This window comes from Salarias fasciatus (assembly GCF_902148845.1).
Source record: "Salarias fasciatus chromosome 7 unlocalized genomic scaffold, fSalaFa1.1 super_scaffold_4, whole genome shotgun sequence".
In the NCBI taxonomy this organism is placed as follows: Eukaryota; Metazoa; Chordata; class Actinopteri; order Blenniiformes; family Blenniidae; genus Salarias; species Salarias fasciatus.
The window spans coordinates 11,205,668-11,226,255 of record NW_021941229.1 but is presented as its reverse complement, the minus strand read 5'-3'; the positions used below and the strand labels follow the sequence as shown (position 1 = coordinate 11,226,255).

General features: G+C 43.1%; 1 protein-coding gene across 4 annotated transcripts in view; it reads right to left on the bottom strand.

The window, feature by feature from the left end:
• Nucleotides 1-20,113, bottom strand: part of rxraa (retinoid X receptor, alpha a) — a 118,601-nt gene extending 98,488 nt beyond the window's left edge. For all 4 annotated transcript variants that reach the window (XM_030084249.1, XM_030084251.1, XM_030084250.1 and 1 more), the window contains exon 1: nucleotides 19,798-20,113. In XM_030084249.1, the coding sequence (XP_029940109.1) occupies nucleotides 19,798-19,825 (28 nt within the window). In that variant the 5' untranslated portion in view covers nucleotides 19,826-20,113. The remainder of the gene's footprint in view (nucleotides 1-19,797) is intronic.
• Nucleotides 20,114-20,588: the final 475 nt, after the last annotated feature.

Genomic DNA, 20,588 nt, shown 5'->3' with positions numbered 1-20,588 from the left:
TGCTTGTCATATATTACAGTATCATTCCAAGGCCCGAGTGATCTCCCGCACACAGGAACGGACACATGCCACAAATTCCAGGAGGCGACTAAACCGTTCAACTTGAGAGTCTGCCAGGCTGCGGCTGGTCTTACAGCAAACTACATCTTTATCCATTCATCCATTTGTGTTGAATATGTCCACTTTTTTATGCATCCATCCATCCGCTCTTTTCTTTAAATTCATTTTTTCAAAAGTTACAATTACATACATCGTCTCCAGATGAGTCAAACACTTGCTGCAGGCCGCCATCTTGGAATTTGGTGTCATCACAAGCATACGCAGAACGATCAGAATTAGGTTAGAACAGAAGGTTTGCACATTCAATTCAATTTTTTTTTTCGAAAACATGAATGTAGTGAAAGAGATTCAAAGCAAAGTATGTTGTGTATGAGGAAATTGGACCTCAACATGAACTCATACGCTCACTGACTTAAACTTCAGTTACAATTTCTTGCTTCGTGTAATTCACGCAAAAAGTCAAGGAAATAGATTTCTACCTTGTTCTGCTTTTATTGTCTTTTTTTCTGAGTGTGCCTCTGGACAAAAAGGTTGTAAGCTCAGACCATTCACCTCGGGGCCATGTGAATGAATTTTACATCCAGTCTATGTGTAAGCTTTCTCTGAGGCCTCTCAATTCCTTCCACAACCCACAGACATACTGCATATTTATAGCAAATGGCTTGATCAAAACAGTTTTTTCCCCATTATGCTGCACTTTTATATTTTTATTTACTGCATTGCCACTCATCAAACATCATTAAATGAACCCTCACTTAATATTCAAGACAGGTGCAGCATTATTTAAAGCAGGTCTGGCACTGCACCAAATGGGAAGACTTTTACGCCTCAATACTAATCAATGAAATGTTTAACTACGGCGCTAGAAGATTCATATTATTGACTCTGAGGAGGTGAGATTGAAAATGAAAGAAGGTAAGTCCTGAGAGAGGTCGATCTTCACCCGACTTGCTCAATTCATTAGGAGACGCTGAAATGATTCAGCATAACTGTCTCGCGGCTGAAGATCTTGTGGATGTCGAGAATGATGCGAGAAAGACGTCGTGACTCCGCCGATAACTCGTCTTCTGCTGTCACACGGCGGCATCCGTTCTGCGAGATAGAGTCGTGCCCTTCACTTGACAGATTTTTGAAACGGGGTTTGTGTTCGCTACATAATCAAGGACAAAGTTATCGGCCACACTTGAGAATACGAACACGTCGGGGTGAAAAAGACAAATCCTTGGATCAGTCATGAAACAGGACAGCCGCCAACATGGGGCGAACAAAAGGGAGAAGGATGAAATGAGAGAGAAAACAAGTGAAAGAGGGATGGAAGAAGACGATGACAGCAAAGGCTGAGAAAAAGAATGAAAAAAAGAAAAAAAAAAGACTGGTAGAGGAAGCCATACAAAACTAGGTCAAGTCACATGACTGGGATCGACTGCAGGCAGGATTAAATATCCTACAGCATGTGGTCATTTACACAACAAATGTAGATTTCATTTTATAAATTATTTCTCTTCCACAGGGGGAGGGATGAGCCTCGGCATAGTGTGCGCAGAGCTGCACAGCGCGCCGGCTGGAAGCGAGGCTTTTCAAGTGAGCACAAAAACAGAGCAGTAAAGACTTGAGCGAGCCGTTCCCTCTGAGACGGGAAACAAAGCGAAAGCCTGCGATAGCATGAAAATGATCATAACAGGAGGGGACACGGTTCCAGCATGAGACAGCTCCATTGTGACAGGCTAATGGCTGTAACATACACTGACCATTATCCCGGGTAAATGCAAAGGACAGTGAAATGCAATGGAAAAAAAAAAAGAAGAAGAAAAAACAACAAAGATGTCACATACTTTCACTCGTTACAAAGTGACAGCAGAAGTGTGCCGCTACTTTAGGCCTGCATGAGCAGAATTTCAGTTAGTTTACCTGACAAAACTATTGTTGCAGTTGACTCCATCAATAGTTGCATGGTGATGAGTACTGAAACAAATTATCACTGTAACTCATAATGATGTAATTTTTTTTTTTGCCTTTAACCTCTCCATACTGTGGGATTTTAGCCATCTTTTAAGTTTATCACAGTGTTGCAGTTAGCACTCCTCGTCTTTCTGTCTTTCTGTGAAAGTTTGCATGTTTTCCCTACACTCGAGTGAAATTCCTCCAGGAAGTATGGTTCCCTGAAACAGTCCAAAAACATACATTTCAGGTTAAATGGTGACTTTTCATTACCCATAGTTGTAATAGTAGATATGTGTGGTCTCTGCATTCAAAAACAGTAAGTTGAGATGGGCACCAGAGCCTCTAAATTGTACAAAAAAAATGATGGAAATGTTTATTTCATAAACGACAACATCTCCTAACTGAATCGAAGGCGACAACTGCGACAATAAAATCAATACGCAAGAGAAATAACATTGTCCTTTACAACAGTATGCTGCTGGTGCCTACAGGAGATAAATCAATGAAGCCAAGCCAGACTTGAACGGTAGATCTAGCAGCGTTTACACAGTGAAAATGCTAGTTATAGGAGTAAACAGAGACGAGAAGTGTGGCTGAATATCTTTAGATGAGAACCTGTAATCTATCTTGTTGGTGTCACATTGACAGTCACCTCATTTTCTGCTGTATTTCTGCTGGTTGACAGCAGTCGGAGTTGGCGCAGCAGTCACAAAATCGAGACGGTCTTAAAGTCTTCACCACTGTTAAAGGCTATCTCAGGCTATCGGTGGTCACATGACCACGATAGCCACACACGATAACCCTCATACCGAAATGGTTACTGCAAACAGGACAAAGGATCTCATCACGACTGCACACCTTTAATCTGTGAGCATCAGCACAGCTGTGAGAAACCTCAGGACAACTATTACACCAACATGCATCTTCAAAGTGCTGTGGTGTGCAGCAGTTCGGTTTCCAGTAAAACAAAATGATAGGGGAAAAAAAACACAGCAATAACAGAAAATCTTTTCCTTGAACAACAGGGGAAAATTGTCTGTTAGAGTACATCTCTGGCAGTAGAAACACAGTTTAAAATTTGGACAGGCCACGAGGTCCTGTTTCAGTTCATCCTGTGTGATGGCACACTAGACTCACTGTAGAATGGAGAGATGTCACTTAATCAAATATTTTAACTCAAATATATTTCCAATGCTGTTTTTATTGAGAACATTACCGACAGTTTTCCCTCTCCAAATTGTCTATTGAAGAGAGCCTTATTCCTGTGACTTGTATCACAAGATTCTAGATTTGAACGCACCTCGGAGGGCCGAGTGGATTGATCCAACCTTCAACTGCTTAACGTTCACTAAAAGTCACAGAATTGTGTGCATCTGTCTTATCTGTGATATCTTCTTCATAATACAAAACATAGGCAAGAAATTTCAACAGTTTCCTCAACACGTTTTTTTTTTTTTTTTTTTTTTTAAGGTGCTGAGATAAAAAAAGAAGTTGTTATAATCTTCACAGAAACCAACTGGTGCCCTTCTGATGTGACTTGAAGCTCATACACGTGGCAAATGTAAGACATAATGGAGGGTGACATGTCATAAAATGCCAAATGACTCTCGTATCCCATCAACCCCTCTGGCCTGCTGCATCAAAATTGGAAACTACAGCTGTCAATCAAGGGTCGGACTGCAGGCTAAGCCAGTCCAAAGCTCAGTCAATCCCCTGGAGCCCCGGAACACTGATCATTCACTCACATCTGTGGTGGGCTGGGAGCGGAAAACACACAGAGAGGATGTGTAAATGTGAGAGAGAGGACCGATCACCGGTGTGAAATCTGTGGTTGGCTTACACTCGCAATTCCAATAAGCAAACTTGAGCCGGAGACCCCCACCCCACCACCACACAACCAGATTTGGGCCAATCAATGTGATGTAATGTCACTGATGGCTCATACTGACACGTGGCTCGCTGCAATAGGTTTGACCTTTCTGGTGTTTGCGGTCGCGAGCATTACGAGTGCAGAGATAAATCTGCTGGCGGCAACCAGAAGATCTTTGAGATGTGTGTTTCTGAAATGAATTTCTTGCATCTGTGTAGAGAGTCTCCGACTCCGCTCAGTGTTCAAGCTCACCAAAATCCACAAGGTTCTTGTACACATTGGCAAATTTCAACTCTCTACAAAAGGTTTTCAATTGTAATTTTTCATTTTAAAACCTCCTAGGACTGCTCAATGTGCACTTCAGGCCATTGTCTAGCTGAAAGACCTTCACCTGAACTGGAAATTTACTGATTCTTGGCAATACATTTGGCTGCAAAACTCTTTGGTAACCTCAATAGTTTGTCATTTGTTTGATGTACATAATGCTTTCAGTGTAAAACCCATCCAAACACTCCACTATGTGTTTGAACCGAAGCCATTTTGTACTGAAGTGAGGCTCCTCCTCGTTCTTGTTCCTGGATTTAATCACTAATACACAAACCACGGCTCTACATTATTGAAAAAGCTCTACTTTGGCTCCATGCCACCATACATTATCCCAGAAGGACCGTGGCTCTTCTATGAATCATTTAGCAAACATCACTCTTTCCTTTCAGTGCTGGTGTGACCACGGACCTGTTTGGTGAAGTTTGCAGCATATGGTAAGGCACAACCCAACACTCCAGATAGCTCAAGGCCTGCCCGAAGCTCTTCACATGCTTTGCACGATGTGTCTTGAACAATCCATTATGTCATTAATTTATTATAACCATTTCTCAATAATGTAAAAAAAAATATATATATATCCTTTTGGATGGCGTAAAACCCATAATTTGTGAATTCAAGTCTGATAGATTTTAAAAATCAAGCCAATAATGAGTTGCTTTTGATTTAGTTGAAAGATATAATTAACTGTATCCAATGGACACGCGGTGATTCATTGTTGTGTCCTTTGGATTTGTTGACAAGCATTCAGCTATATTCATTACTTGAAATTCAGTGTAGTTGTAAAACTAAAAAGTTATGTTTCTCTCAAGGACGTCTGATGAATCTCAAATGAAACTCGCATATTGTAAGCATCATTCTTATCAAATACAAAGATGTTTTATTGACTAGACAATATTGGCCACACACCTTTACTCACATCTGTTTATTATTGAGTCGCCAAAAGCATGTGACAGTTTTACAGACAAAGAAAACGACTCATGAATGTGAGCTGGTGACACTTGTTGATGTTTCCACAGCTCTATGTGCTGTTGCTATATTGCAGGTTTACAGCTACTTTGTTACCTAAAGTGTAAACATAATTCAACTTGGTATTTATTGAATGCATTCATGATTAAGAAGAAAACCTTCTGCTTAACCTTGACAGATTTATTTGTAGTTTATACAGTACATAGTATGGAATGAGTGCCCTCTCCTTTGTGCACATAATAGCTCCAGCTTATTCATATACCAAAGAGAGGTCCGGTGGGTCAAAAGGTGAGGCTACCAAAATGCCACCAATGACAGCAGCACATGTCCACCTGCAGACACCGGGAGACGAGATGAGTCAACGAAGCATGAGGGCTGCACCAAAAAATACTAAATCTGCCTTCCAGGGCAAAAACTCTTATCTCAAATAGCAATTACTGACCACGAGAGACAGACCGTCAGATTGGCTTACAGTTGAGCAGTTGCGCTCCCTGTTAAAAAGCGGCGAACTTAATTTGGATCAAGGGAGGGGCAAGTGGACGAGCCAGAGCAAGGTCACTCAGAGATGTCTGCATCCGCAATAACCTAAAGATGAGAAAGAAATACGTCCCAGCGGAGCTTGATGTAGAGGTCGCACGTATTTTCTTGCCCTCGGGCTGCATGAATTTTAAATAAAGCATAACCCAAGCTGTCATGATGCTGTTTTAGGAAAATGTCATGTCGGCATGTTACTGTATCAAATCAGCAATTTGTGAGTTTCTTTTTAAATTCTCCCACATGCAACATCATAATATCAGACATTTATGTTGAATTAAGACAATGTTGCTTGGTAAACTGCATGTTTGTGAGGAGGAGAAACTTTTGCTTTGAGTTCTTCAAATCATCAAGTTACAAGCTGTGGGTGAGGCAGCGATGCTGATGTCAAATTACACACATTTGTAGCTGCATATCAGCTGCTTAGTGTCAGAGGAAAGGGTTTCTTGAGTCTGGTTAATGAAGCCACATAACTGAAGAGCAAGACAGTCCTTGGTTGGAGTCCCGGTTGGGCTTGGATCTTTCTGTATGGAGTTTGCATGTCCTCCCTGAGCAAGTCTTGGTTTTCTATCCGTACTGCAGTTTCCTTCCTCAGTCCAGTGTTATTTGTGTGTATGCATGTGTCCATTAAGTCACCTGTGATGGACTAGTGTCCAGAATCTGCCCTGCCGAGAAGATGGTTGGATTGACAGATGATTAAACTGTGCCTCTGAAGCAAAACTGTGTTTTTATAATCAAGGTCTCAACTGGATTTATGTATTTTTTCACCTTTTATAATATGGTTTTAGCACATTTAGCTTTTTCCTCTTGCACGCTCCTAAATCATACTGGCTCAACAGATCAACACAAACATCAGCACATGTCCTCATTCAGACTAGCCACTCCACATAATCTATCATCACACTGACAGATACAACCGTCCGCATGGTCAACATCAGCATTCCTGGAAAGGGGCGCAACATGTCAGCTCAGTCAGGCAGAAAGATGTAGGCCAACTGCAGAGCGGAACGGCTGAAAGAAAAATCCAGCTCTGTGTCCCAGCAGAAAGAGAGATGATTGACGACTGCTTTGCCGATGAGTAGATAGCGAAGGATAGCAGGTCTGCGTTCAAACAGGTCGTGCCGGATGCTTTTGACAACAACAGCAAATTACTATTACAACATCTTATGCCAAAAGCTGTTAATGTTTGGCACACTTGTTTGACCAAAAGTTTAAAAGTTTAGTCAATCAAAGGGGTTTGTTGATTCAGAACAAACTGCTTCATAATCCCTTCATCTTTCGCTGCCTTTCTTATTCACTGTCACTTACCCCCTTCGACGGGCGTACATCTTTCTCCCCCTCCTCCCTCCGTCCTTTCTTCCTCTGTCTGATCGCTGCCCTGCTCACTGCCTGTGCACACTCTGGCTCTCAGGAGGGGGTGGGGGCCCACAGCATCAACATCAGTAAGCCCATCAGAAGGAGAGACCGGCGCCGCATCTCTTTTGATCAGCCTAGTCTCTGCATTAGCATGTACCTCTGCTCCTCCTGAGTAAGCTACCTTGCCTGTCAGCGCCGGCGACCCACGAGGAGCCTTGCCCAGGTAAAGACAGTAGGAGCTCGCCACCTCGTCTGAATCTTAATCGCTAATGAATGCCCACTCGCCCGCTCGGCGATAAGAAGAGAGAGAACCACTCTTGTGATCTTGTGCTGGAGACAAGACGAAAGCGCTGCCTTGCATCTCCGATGTACCGTCAGGGTCTCCTTGGACTCCGTGAAAACCGACTGATACAAAGTGAGTGAAGGTGTTGATTAAATACGAAGGTTTCTCTGGACCTCTCACGGGACTTCTCAAAGGAAAGCCTTTTTTTTTGTTTTTTCAATGACAACAAAGTACCACATAAAAAAGCCGCTCTTTAAGAGAAACAAAGATGGCCTGTTTGTAATTTAATCATAACATACAGAGGCTCATTCATGCCTGTAACAGAAATTTATGTTTGAGTTCTGCTGAAAACAAAACAAAGAGCTTATTTTTTTATGCCGTGAGTTAAACTTTATCGTCTGTAGGAAAAAGAGGGATCCTTCTTACTTTTTTTTCTTTTACGAGGGGTTGTGTTTGGCCCGGGTCTGGCCTGAGTCTGGATCCGCAGCCGGGTGCCCTCTCACTTCTGTGCCACTTAATTAGCCCGACTGTGCACAAAGGGGAGTTGGTCACATGGGCCCAATTTGGCCTGCTATAAAGTCTGCGAGGGCTCAACAAGCATTACTCGGGGAGTATTTACGTGCCTGCTGCACTTAAGGTAAGAGACTTTGAAGATGCAGAAAACAGGACGGAGAAGAAGTGAAAAGAAGAAGAAGAAGAAGAAAAAAAAACTGAAATGAGAGGAGGGGACCCTTAAATTCCAGGGAATTTTTCCAGATGTTGCTCAAATATTCTGCTGAGGCAATCCAGATGTGCTCGCTGTGTTTATTCCCTCCTTCTGCACACCGCTCCGAAGACCTCTCTTTCTTCCCTGGAGCAGCCCACATCAGTGTTCCCCAACAGGGCCTTTTAAGTGAGGGCTTTAATAGCCCCCGGGGCACCTTAGCATCCACTAGGATCCTGTAATAAACATCCACTCTCATTCGCTACAGCCCACATGTGTGTGTTTGTCAGAAAGAAGGGAGATTAACTGCCTTGTTTTATCGCTCTTTGGATCAATTAACAATTAACTCTGTTACTAACAATAGCCACGCCATACGGGGAGGAAAAAAAAAGAAAAAAAAAGCCATGCGCTGAGCGAAGCAGGAGCTAAATAAAAACAACAAGCTTCCTGCATCCTCTTCCCCAACTCCACACTGATCGGGTTTTGTTTTCTTTTTTTTTTTTTCCTCCCCGATCCATCTTTTCTCCTCAGTCATCCAAACGCTGTCACGTCTGCGGAGGCTGCACGCTCCCACAGAGCGTGACCCAGCCGCAACCCCCTGACCTTACCTCTGCTGCCAGACGGCACACTGACTCTAAGCCGCTCCGCTCTGCGCATATCAGGCTGTGAATCAAGTGTGTCGGGGATTTCCTAACATCTCAACCCCCAACAGAATATGCATGTTGCCGAGTCAGGTAACGGCACATATGGCAAACCTCAGCAGACATGCACACACATGCCACCGGAGCTGCGAGCAACCACTTTTCGTCATCACTTGCGCAGCTTTTTCCACTGTATACATTCTGCCTTCATGAGTTGTGTACTTAAGAGAGAGTACAGCATCATTTTCTGTCTTTTAAAAGTCTAATTACTTCCAACCATGAATGACTCACATGCATGAAGTGTTCACACAAAGTCTTCCTTATGATTAAGTTCAGATTTAGAGTTACCGATGAAATCGTAATACCAAATGAACTCCGGTAAAGGTTCACCCAACTGCTCATTCCAGTTTTTATGTTTTCGTACAGTTGATCCCGCACAAAGTGACACATCTGAAGCCGTAACCTCAGGGTGGAATTGTTCGGGTTTAAGTAGGAATCCAATTTAATAACCATACAGTTAAAGATGAAATCCCTTCTCATGAATGTGCATCTGCTAGTTAAATCCACTGTGCTAGTTGTGAGTAACAATATTAACGGTCATTCTTGTGTAATTTGCTTTAACAAAGACATATCAAGAGATCTGTTGATTTTCATAAGCTGGGTTTATGCTGTTTTGCAGATTCAGGTGTCTGATGTGTGATTATTGTATTTAAATATCATAGCAACCAATCATAACGCACAAAATCTCAACAGTCAGTCTGATGCGGATGAAACTAACTATTTGACGTCATGAATACAAAGTAAATCAGCAACCATCAGCTGCAAGCTGCAGACACAAAAACTGAACACAAAGCTGCTGGGCTCAATACTACCCAGTCGATACCACAACAATATTACTAACAATAACAACCTCACGCTCGGATCTGTCGCACTTCATCTGCAGTCCTCTCGTGTTTCCCCGTCCTGGGCCCAACAGTAAAAGGCATCGTAATTGTGGCACTTGAACTTGTCAGAGCCGTTCGTGCAGGCAGCAACTGTCAGCGCTTTGGTATGTAAGAACGCTGATGACAAAGACATGACCAGCACCTGCACGCCTGCGTCTGCCTGTCTGTCTGTCTGTCAGGTAAACCTGATTGTTCGACTTTCTTCTCCTAAAGAGAACAAGCAATGTTCAAAATTAATTATGCTACAAGTGGAAGGGGAAAAAGTACAGCATTGGAGCTTTGACATAAAGCACTGCACATAATCCATTTACATTTCTCCTTGGTGGCACAATGTGAGTGTTTTTTTTTTTTAAGTCTATTAAGCACATTAAATTCTATAGCCGACGAGAAAGAGCTTTTAACTCAGTAACCGGCTAATGTGCTTTTTGCATTCATTCATTCCTGCTGCATTCAGTGACTAAGCATCGGTGCTCAGTTAACAAGAAGACATCAGTAGACCCCGCGTTCTGGTCTCACCATGGTCAAGATGGGTTTATATTGGAGCAATTTACAATGTGTTTCATGGTTGTCCAATATTATGTGGCTGTATTGTTCCGTATTGAATGGCTCGCCAGTGTGATTTTACTGCAAGGCCTGTCTGCAAAGAAAATTACCCTTATGGGACAATAAAATGTTAAAATAGATTATATTAAAAAAAAAAAGAGTGAATGCGGCCGAGAAAGGGAGAGAACAGCCGTTTCCGTGCCCTCAATGACATGTCACTCAAACAGCACGAGCAGATATGAACTATTTTCCTTTTCCATTTTCTCAAAGCTATTTGAGGTGAAATAATCGGTACAGTATGTTCATGTGTCTCCATCACGAGTGTTGTGTGGTTTTTCCAGATAGACAGCCCCTCCCCCTCCGCTCTTAACACCCCCTTCCACCTTCCTCCAGTTGAGAACATTCCAGGAACCAGACGGCTGCAGCGAGGTGTCTAACCATAGGTGACAAAGCCCTCCAGACTCCAGTACAGACTGTCTGTGCATGTGCCTGTCCTCATGTGTTTGCAGGCACGCAGGTGTGTGTGTGTGTGTGTGTGTGTGTGTGTGTGTGTGTGTGTGTGTGTGTGTGGAGGCCGAGAGGCCGTGGTCTGGGCGGATGTACCAACGCGCTTCAGACCTGCAGGCGTCAACAAACGGTTAAATCGCTCATTCACTACTGCAGGCGGGAGAAAAACCCAGAGAGGAACCCTGTTATCTTTCATTTAATCTCCCTCGCTCCTCTCATGTCTCCTCACGCGTGGTGATTCGTTAACGCAACGTGAAAGCCAGAACTTGTTCGACAAAAGCAAATTTAGGCTCCGTGTTTAATCTGAGCTAACCTGTGTCAATCCTTTTTAATATCCCTCCATATCCTGCATCTCATCAGTAATCCTCACTGTTTGCCAGTTCCCTTAATGGATCTTTTGTTTATGGTAATTGCAGTCACAACCTTTAATTTCTTAACCCTGCATAAAGAACTTTCACGAAACACGAACCTGAACCTGGGATGTATTGGAAGAAGAACGTAAAGAAAAGATAAGAAACTTTTTCAAAGACTTTCACTTGTTTTTTTGCAAGTTGTTATGACTTTATAAACAAGTGTTTTTGTACTTTCACACACGCCCAAAACCATTTCAGCTTCCAGATAAATCAGTTAGTTTCTGTTGATGATACATGATGGGGAAATGACACTGGAGGACCTAAAGAGTCTTTCTATTTATTTCCTTTGCCACAGGTATGAATGACATTAATGCAAACTGTTTGCAGCTTATGGTATTTTATTAAAAAAAGATCCAGCTTGTACAATGTGAAAATCCTCATTCTGCACATCAACTTTTGTTGGGAAGAACAACTTTTGTCGATCGCAGCAGTGCAGACTCCAAAGAAGCAGAGGAAAAGATAAAAACTGAGACTTGTAAAAAAACAACTGGTGAAATATCAAGAGAAGACGGCTTTTATTTTATGGAATCTGCCATTGTGATCCCAAGAGAGCGAGAGAGACAAATGTCAAAATAAGAAGCCTGAAACACATTTAAAGTTTGCAGAGCACAGCATCGAAAAAGGAACGAGACAACAGGAGTTTGCTGAGAAGGTTTTTTCAGCTTCGTCAAAATGTTCACATATGTTCTGTAAAAGCTGCAAAGATGACCATCAAGTGGAAGATGACACATTATTTATATTTTCAGCTATCAATACAATAAAAAAGCAGGCAGATCCAGAATTGAATCACCAGTACTTGTTACTTTTAAGATAAAGCGCCACTCTAAACATGAAGGACACGTGACCTGTTTCTTTTGTCATAAAAAAAAGTAGCAACAGGAAATTGTTTAGATAAGAACTATTTCACAAGACTTTTTAGAATATGTGGAGCCGAATATGATCTCATCAGCACTGATATTCTGTTACTCATTCAATGAATCAACACCGTTATTACTTCTTAATTCCTTCCAGATATAGCTCTGCACCTTGCCTTACATAACCCTGGCAGTGCTAATGGTAGAAATAAGTGACGACTTGTTGAAATGGAGCTACTGAAAAACGCTCTGGGAAGGTTTTTGTTATTGTGGGAATGTTACAGCCCATGATAATGCCAGGTTTTTCTGACTAACACAAGGCAGAGCAGAGCTTGTTCTTGGCTAATGGCTATGTTTTTGAAGTTACAGAGATGACAGTCACATCCACAGGACGCCTGAAAATGTGGAGAGTTTAAAAAACACACCCTTCCAGAAGTGAGTCACCGGCTATTATGAGCTACCTGTGTTTGTGCCCACGGGCCACGTCGCCGGATTCTGTCCAGCTCTGATTTAAATTGTGGCAGTTCTAAAATAAGTTAATTTTCCAGGTGCGTGTGTGTGTGTTCAGAGCAAGCGTGTACTTTCCTCTGAAAATGAAATGACTACATTTCAACCGCAATTCAAGACTGGACTCAAATTTGACAGTGTGAGAGAAACTCATTGGGGTCACATCTCATTTCTGGACAAGTGTAAGTATCTACCTGACTGAGGACAGAGAAAGGCCAGCCAGCCACTTTTGTCTCAGAAATACTTTCTTTTTTTCTTTTCAATAAGGGGAAAAGAACATCAATTTTCAGGGTTCTGTGCGTTCTTTACCTAAGCACTCATTTTGGGGACATTTTTGATTTACTGGATGGATATTTTCAAGTACCCAGAGTCAACTCAAGCATGCAGAGGGAAAACATGCAAACTCTATGTGAAAAAAGCTCCCCGAATCATCCCGGATTCACAGATTTGTTCTACCAGATAACAGTGTTCTTTTCCTTGGCCCAAATTCATACACACTTTGTGACCTCAAACACACACACACCTCGAGGGAATGTCACGCAATGGGGCTACATCTTATTGAATCAATATGATTCAATGCAGTTTAGACAGTGTCTAGCAATTTGTGTATCATGCACGTTGATAGCATGATAGTGTTGTGTAGATGTGGGGCTAACCGATTCAAATGGCTCAACTGATAAACAGTACGACAAATGAATCACGGAGAGAAGCTGCAAACTGTGGCTGAAACATAAAGCCCAGTGGACGAGGCATCAAGACTGACAGCTGACTCTGTATTTATTGTGGATACACTTCAGATGAGAGTGTGCATGCTCAAGGTTTGATTCACCTTCCTGACTACAGACGATGCCGCTGCAGAGAAAACTGCTTCTGTGTCTATCACAATGGCGGGGACTTACAAATAAAACCTTTCTACTGGATCCAGGATTATGAAATGCTGCATACATAAGTAATTTTCTGAAGAATGGAAGGCAATTTGATGTGGAGAGTAATACAATATTCTTTGAGGACAATCACATGGCGAAGACCGAGATATGTTTTAACAATCAACACACAGAGCCAAAACAGATGTTGGCAGTTTTTGTTTTAGTGTAAGTATGCATGGCATTTTTTGCGAGTTTTTGACAAAGTAGCTTTAAATAGAGTCGTGAGCAGTAGACACTCGAGCAGTCGATATATGCATTGGATGTCACACAAGAGGAGAAGTGCCTCACGCTCACTCCTCAGTCTAAAAATTGATGCCTTCTGCTTACATCCAAGCACCCCACTATGCTCACTCACTCACACACACGCAGTCAGTCATGCACACGCAGAACATAACCAAGGTGTTTGCATGCTGTGGGATTTCCGAGGCCGTGTGCCCAGAAGTGCGTGAAAGCCCGCCGCCGCCGCCACCACCACCACCTCCTCCCCCTCCATCTGGCAAGGTGATAGACGGATGTAACAGCAGTCACGGTGGTGATGGTGGGTAAAGAGGAGGGCAAGGGGAGGGCAAGGGGAACACTGGAACACCTCCTCGAGCCGATCGTGACCTCGAGAAGGAGCTGTGACAGAGCAGCGTCTTAATTACCTCGCTCTGTTTCTGCCGCGGCGGAGAGTGTTTACATGTATACACACACACACACACACCTTTGACAAAAACCTGCGCGTGTGTTAAAAGAAAGAGAGGTAGAGTACTGGGTGTGTATGTGTGTTTGTGCGTACAGTACACCTGAGCATACAGTTTTAGAAAACCAAGCTCACAGTTGGAGTCCATAATCTCATTCTTTTTCTCTCTTTGCAGGGAGCGCAAACATCAAACACATCATTCCAGCTTTTGATCATGTTCCACACTAATGATACTTCAACCAGTGTAACAAATACATATTATTACCACGTACAAAGAGGAGATCTACTGCAGTCTAATCTTGCTTCTAACATGCATCATCTAGAAGCGGAGTGTAAAAATAGCAGAAAACAAATTGGCTGTTTTCCATTATTTTTATGAGTTCAAAAAATAAACCTTTTTTACATATTGGGGTTCTGATTGGAGCCAATTACAATTACGATTTGTAATGCCTCCTTTGCACAATCCCATCAAAGCTTATATGCTCTAGCATAATTAATAAACACATCATAACTGCCAAACAGTCAAGACAGTTTCACACAAACACATAAAGAAGAACCGACAATTGTTTCTATTACCGAAAACATGCAGACTGGAGGATTGGGGAGGAGAAACAAACACTGTTCGCCTCTGACAGCTCTTGCTTTCAGCTGCGTCTTCATTTCACAACAGAATCAAAGTGTTCCCCCTCATTTCTTTTCTTCTCACTTTCTGTTTGGATTGACTTTCTAGGACTCTCCTGGTCTTGTTTTCAGAAGTGCGCTGGACAGAAAGAGAGTTCTTGGCTGGACTGGGGTGAAATGACCTTCCTCTCGGTACGTATTATATGTGCGATCTGGTCAAATCCCTACAGAGAGTAAGTTTCCACTTCAAACGAGTGCATGTGCATACCCTGAATAATGCCAGCCCACAGAAAAGCCATTCAGACACTCTGAGGACCTGCAACAGGAGCTTGGATGAGTCCATCACAGAGTCGTGAAAAGAGTCAAAGCTTCTGTACATCTTCAAGAAAAAAAAATATATTCAACTGACGCAAATTGAGCTTTTAATACACCAAAGAATTAATGCAATTAATTTTAATTTATGCAATATTATCGACTACCTATAAAATGCTTTTGAAACATATACATAAAGTGAAAATGTGTGGTATAGGGAGGCTTTACGAAGTGCGGACGGACAGACTTGTAACATATAAAGCTATCTGAAGGACAAGGGACTTCAACTTTGACGGCTGGGTATAGAAGTGTTTCCTTCAGCTGAGATGCCGTTCTGTGTGTTCTACCAAGTAGAAAACTGTCTTCAATCAAGGTTACCTCAGCACACTTGTAAAAAATAAAAAAATGCAACCGCACTTCAGACTTCAACCTTATAAAAGTGCTGCTTTGCACCACGTTCCTGCCAGTATTAACAACGAGGTATACTACGCCCACTGTGAAGTTTTTTTTTTTTTTTTTTTTTTTTTTAAGTAGCAGAAGTAGCGGCAGTCACACACTAGTTTGGATTCGACTGGTTATTATAATAGTTTAATTGTAACCTGCTGTTTGCCATTTTGTGTCATTTCTGCTTGGAAAGGGAAAAAATCTGGTAAAGAAACAACAATAAAGCAATGAGCGCTTCACCGTGGACTTCCACAAACCTTGGAGGCTGCTCTCGGCTCCCGGAGTGATTCACCATGAAGCGCAGGTCGTGAAATCTTACAGGGGGAAAAATATCCAACTGAAGGGAGGTAATCAAAGAAAACCAACTACAAGCTACTGTCTTTAAATGCTTCAAACAAAAGACTGGACGCCATCGGCAAATTCCTGGAATGATGGAGCATATGGGGAGCAAAGGTCAAGGTCTGCGGTGCAAAGTTCAGTGTGGCCGTTATCAATAAAGACCTCCTGCGAGCCAGGAGCTCCTTACACAAATAATTAACGAGCCTTTGAGTCTCACCGCGACTCGTGCATCGGACAGCCTTCCAGTCTGATTCCTACTATGTTTGGAACATAAACAAGAGCGGGCTGCAGAGGAGAGGGGAGGCGAACATGACACGCTGAAATATACTGCACTGGTTCATGTGAAGCTGCTTCTTCTTAGTCAGGAAGAATAATTAAAGCTGCAGCACACACATTTCATGAGCATGAAACTAAATAACACACTCGTCTACAGGCTCACGCCGAGTTCATAATTGAGCATAAATCTGCTTTTCTCTCATATTAGCTTGGCTTGGATGACGGCGTGGGTGAAGGGTGGGAAAGTTTGGGGTGGGCACATCCAAGGCGAGCAAATTTTCTTTGATTTGCTTGAGTTAAAGGCCTCATGGGTGAGACTGAGAGGGGGAAAAAAAGAGAAAAGAGAGGGAAAGAGAGCTGTCACTTTAAGCCATTAAGTCTCGCTATAAAACTTCTCCAATAAAAATGACAGCTGCAGCCCCTTTTCTCAAAAGAAGAAGGTGGGGGGGGGGCAGAAAGCATCACATCGGGAACACAAAACTGGACGGGTTGTAAAAGACAAACTTGGCCAAATGCTTTTGGACGTGTAATTCCACCAGCCCACTTCCACCGAAACACACACACACCTCCCAGCAGAATTACCTTTGTTCCTGAGTTACTGCCAGAGGAGGAATGTACCCTTTAGACCCCCACCCCCCCCACCTTTGCTTGCGCGCGCGCACACACACACACACACACACACACACACACACACACACACACACGCCATTTCTCATCAAAGACCATGAACTTCATTGATTTCTGAAACAAGTGTCTGCGAGGTTTAAAATATTCAAATTAAGTAGATACATTAGACATTTCCTCTTGCACATTAACACTCAAAACTATAAATTCTCTCTATTTCTCTTATCAGTTATGTGGTGCAGAAAAACATGAGCGCATATAATAGGTTTAGATTGGATGTATATGAAGGAAAAACTTAAAAAGGTTGGATTTCAGCAATAAAAGTAGGTTTAATTAACCCGACTTTCAATAAAAGTGTGAAAATCTGGGTATACAAAGAAAGAGGCACATATCAGAGCGCCTCATTTTTGACCTTCAGTAACTTGTTGAACAGTTCAGTAAATCAAAAAAAGAAACCATCAAACTGTCAGAGATATTTAAATTACAAAAAACATCATATTCAAACCCCCCGACACACACACACAGACACAAATTGTACATACAAGCCATGTTTTGACTGTTTTTCATTTACTGAAGACACTCCAAAAATATCCTCACCTGTGAGAAAGTAAATTAGATAAGTCCAACTCTCATAAGTAATGAATTGAGCTTTCATTTTTGTTTGCCTGCACTCCAGTTAATCTTATCTAATTTGCACAAATCCGTTCATGTGTGCCTTTCAGTCTGAACGACATCCTTGATCCCGAGACTCCTGATATGAATAAAGGTTTGAAAAAAGACATCAACAATCAATTCCACCAACAAAATCAGACATGTGCAGCATTCATTCAAGCTGCCGGCTGCCAACGTGCTCGCCAAAAATAATCAACCAAACAGAAAATCAATAGTTTCCCAACAAATGAGTTTAAGAAGAAGGCTTCTCAGCTCAGCGCTGTTCAGGAACTCTCCCTTCCTGTCACAGCCGCGCTGTTTATTTCACTGACAGACTGTCACGTTCAGCCTCATAACTCTCTGACAAAAGGACACACTCTCCTTTCAATGTCATCCCTTCAGTCTTCACAGCTTAATGTCAGTCGAGAAGTGGTAAGGGAAAGGGGGGGGGGGGCTGATAGTAGGATCGGGCGGCACATCAGCGTACAGTACGGAGTGCATGGTGCCAAAGGAGTGGTGTCGTCATCACGGCCAACAAACGATCTATAACTGTAAAAATGTACCCGGTGTCAGTTCAAACAGTTGCGTGTCAGAATTTCTAATGCAGCTCGACAGATAATTACACTGAGTAAGCGGGTAATCGATACATTCAAGGACTCTGCAGATAGCGACGTCCTTGAAGTGGCCAATTAACAATAAGAAGCTGGAGTGGACCCTTTGCTGGAGCGAGTTTAAATATAAATAGTGATTTAAAGAGCGACAGATTAGGGCGACGGGCGATGAAAAAGCTGCTGATCCAGCATGTAGTGTGGCTCAGAGGGAGGGGAAGAAATGAGATGGTAAAAGAGTGTTGAGCCGTACGGCAAGCACTGGCAGATAAGACTTCACTCTCTCTAGACACATGCTGTCACGGGCTGCTACTCAAGAGCACATTTCCGCGGCGGACTGGAACTTGAATCACTTTCAGCGCGGACACACAATACGTCGCACCTGTAATAACAGCCTGTCAGTGTGTGTGCGTGTAACGCTGGCGGTTTAAAGCGTATTTCTGGGAAGCCACATGAAGGGCGTTGTGGCGACGGTGTCAGCGAGCAGAACGGAGGGGGGGGGGGCTGTAACAGAAGAAAAGGGTGCACCGGCGTCTCAGAAGTCCCTGTGAATCTCCTCGGTGCGTTCAGGGGCAGCTGATGATCTGTGTCGATGTGTAACATGACGCCCTCATGAAAGAGCAACAGACACAATAAGGAGGAAGGGATGGGGGGGCTGGGGGGGGGGTCACCTGCAGTTCTGTACTGGTCTCTGCACCAAGGGGACAAGGGTTCACTCTGTTCACTTTGCACAAACTTACAGTAGCTATCAGCATTAATGATTTACAGTGGTGCTGTGCCCATGTGTGCTCAAGCTGAGCATTAAAAACTGATCAAAACAAAAAAAATTAGAAGTCAGAAGACAGAAATCTATCAGATTATTTTTCTATGAACACATCTTATAGTGAGTGTCTTTATAAATCACCACATATGTTTGTACAGATTTCCTACAAGAGGCTACTTCTGGGGAGAAAAAAGTCAGGGTGACATTTAAAATTACTTTTTTTGTTTTCTTAAACACAGTTTTTAACCATAAACTCAACTACTCTCAAGTCCTCTTGTAGTTCTCACACACCTGTGTCACCTGTCTGCAACTCCCAGGGACTTATAAAGCAAACTTTAACTCGAGCACACACTGTACTCAATGCATGGGGAGGCTATAAAAAGAAAACATCTATACAATGTTCAACTAACTTGCAAATAATAAAAAAAAATTGAACCGAAAGTTGAACAAAATGATACAAAAAATGAATAGAAGTCGTGCCTTTGAAAAAGTTTCCTGAGCATTTCGATGTGTTTTCACATAGTTGCCACGTCGATTTAATTTATAGGCTGGATGTATGTGCGCTCACTTTTACGCAACAAATATATCAACAACATACCGAAAGGTTTCAAAAGTGGACGCGTAACTCCGAGTTTACGGGTGTTTTTTTCCCCTTCTTCCTAACGAATGGACGCAAAGCCTCACCTCAGTTCACACTTGAACTTATGCAACGTTGAAGACATGTGAGCAGAAATGTGCAAACTTAGGACAAGTAGGTAAAGGCGGCGCGCGCCTCCCGCGAGCGGAGCGGTGTCACTCCGTATCAAAGCCAAATGTCATCAGCTCAAATGGCTGCATTAGATATGCAACACGGCCGAGGTGTACGAGGCTCTGGTTTCATTAGAATGGCACAAACTGCACGAGAAGAACATTTAAACGGCGAGTAAAAAGCTCCATAAGAAGAAGGAAAGAAAGAAAAAAAACGTGTTGTCGCGTTTGGCAACTCGCTTGCACGCGCTGTCAAAAAACAGGAGGACACGTTTCACACTAATGTTACCGCGAGGGGGGAAAGTGCTATCAAAACCACCGGCGAAAGGCATTGTCATTAAACAAACAAACTTACCCAGTGACAGGAACGGTTTGGTTTCCATGTCCGACTCGTTAGGTTAGCTCATGCCAGCTGAGACGAACGCGTTTGGGAGTTTTCTCTCTTTTCTTTTCTCACGGGGCGGCTCGCGCAGGCAGACCAGACCCGGACCGGGGCGCAGCTGCCGCCGCTGCCGCGTTCTCTGTGCCCCCCGCCCGCCCGGGGACTTCTTCTCTTGCAAAACACTCGGCTCTGAGCGGTAAAAGTGACAGGTCGGTGTGTGTGATCGCTCTCAGAAGATAACCTAATATTTCTACCTCTGTTTGCTCACTTGGCTGCTGCGCTCTCTCTCTCTCTCTCTCTCTCTCTCTCTCTCTCTCTCTCTCTCTCTCTCTCTCTCTCTCTCTCTCTCTCTCTCTCTCTCTCTCTCTCCTCCTCTCTCTCTCTCTCTCTCTCTCCTCTCTCTCTCTCTCTCTCTCTCTCTCTCTCTCTCTCTCTCTCTCGGTGTACAACAACTCCAACTACTGGATCTGCACTGCAAATGGGACCATTGCAGGGGGTACTCCCACCAACGCGACGCACGCCGCGGCTGCAGCGACGCCGCGGATCGGAGCTGCAGGAGTCCCGATAACTTTCAAGTCAACCTAAAAAAAAAAAAAAGACACAAAGAGGAAATTGCGCGTTTTCATCCCAGAGTGTAAGAAAGTCTGCACCTTTCCTAGAGGTAGAGGTTTGAGCCCTTCCAGCTGAGCAGCGGCTACTTACTCTTTCCAGTGCTTATCTCTTGTTATTTAACCTGGTCACATGTGTTGAACCAGGGCTGTTGG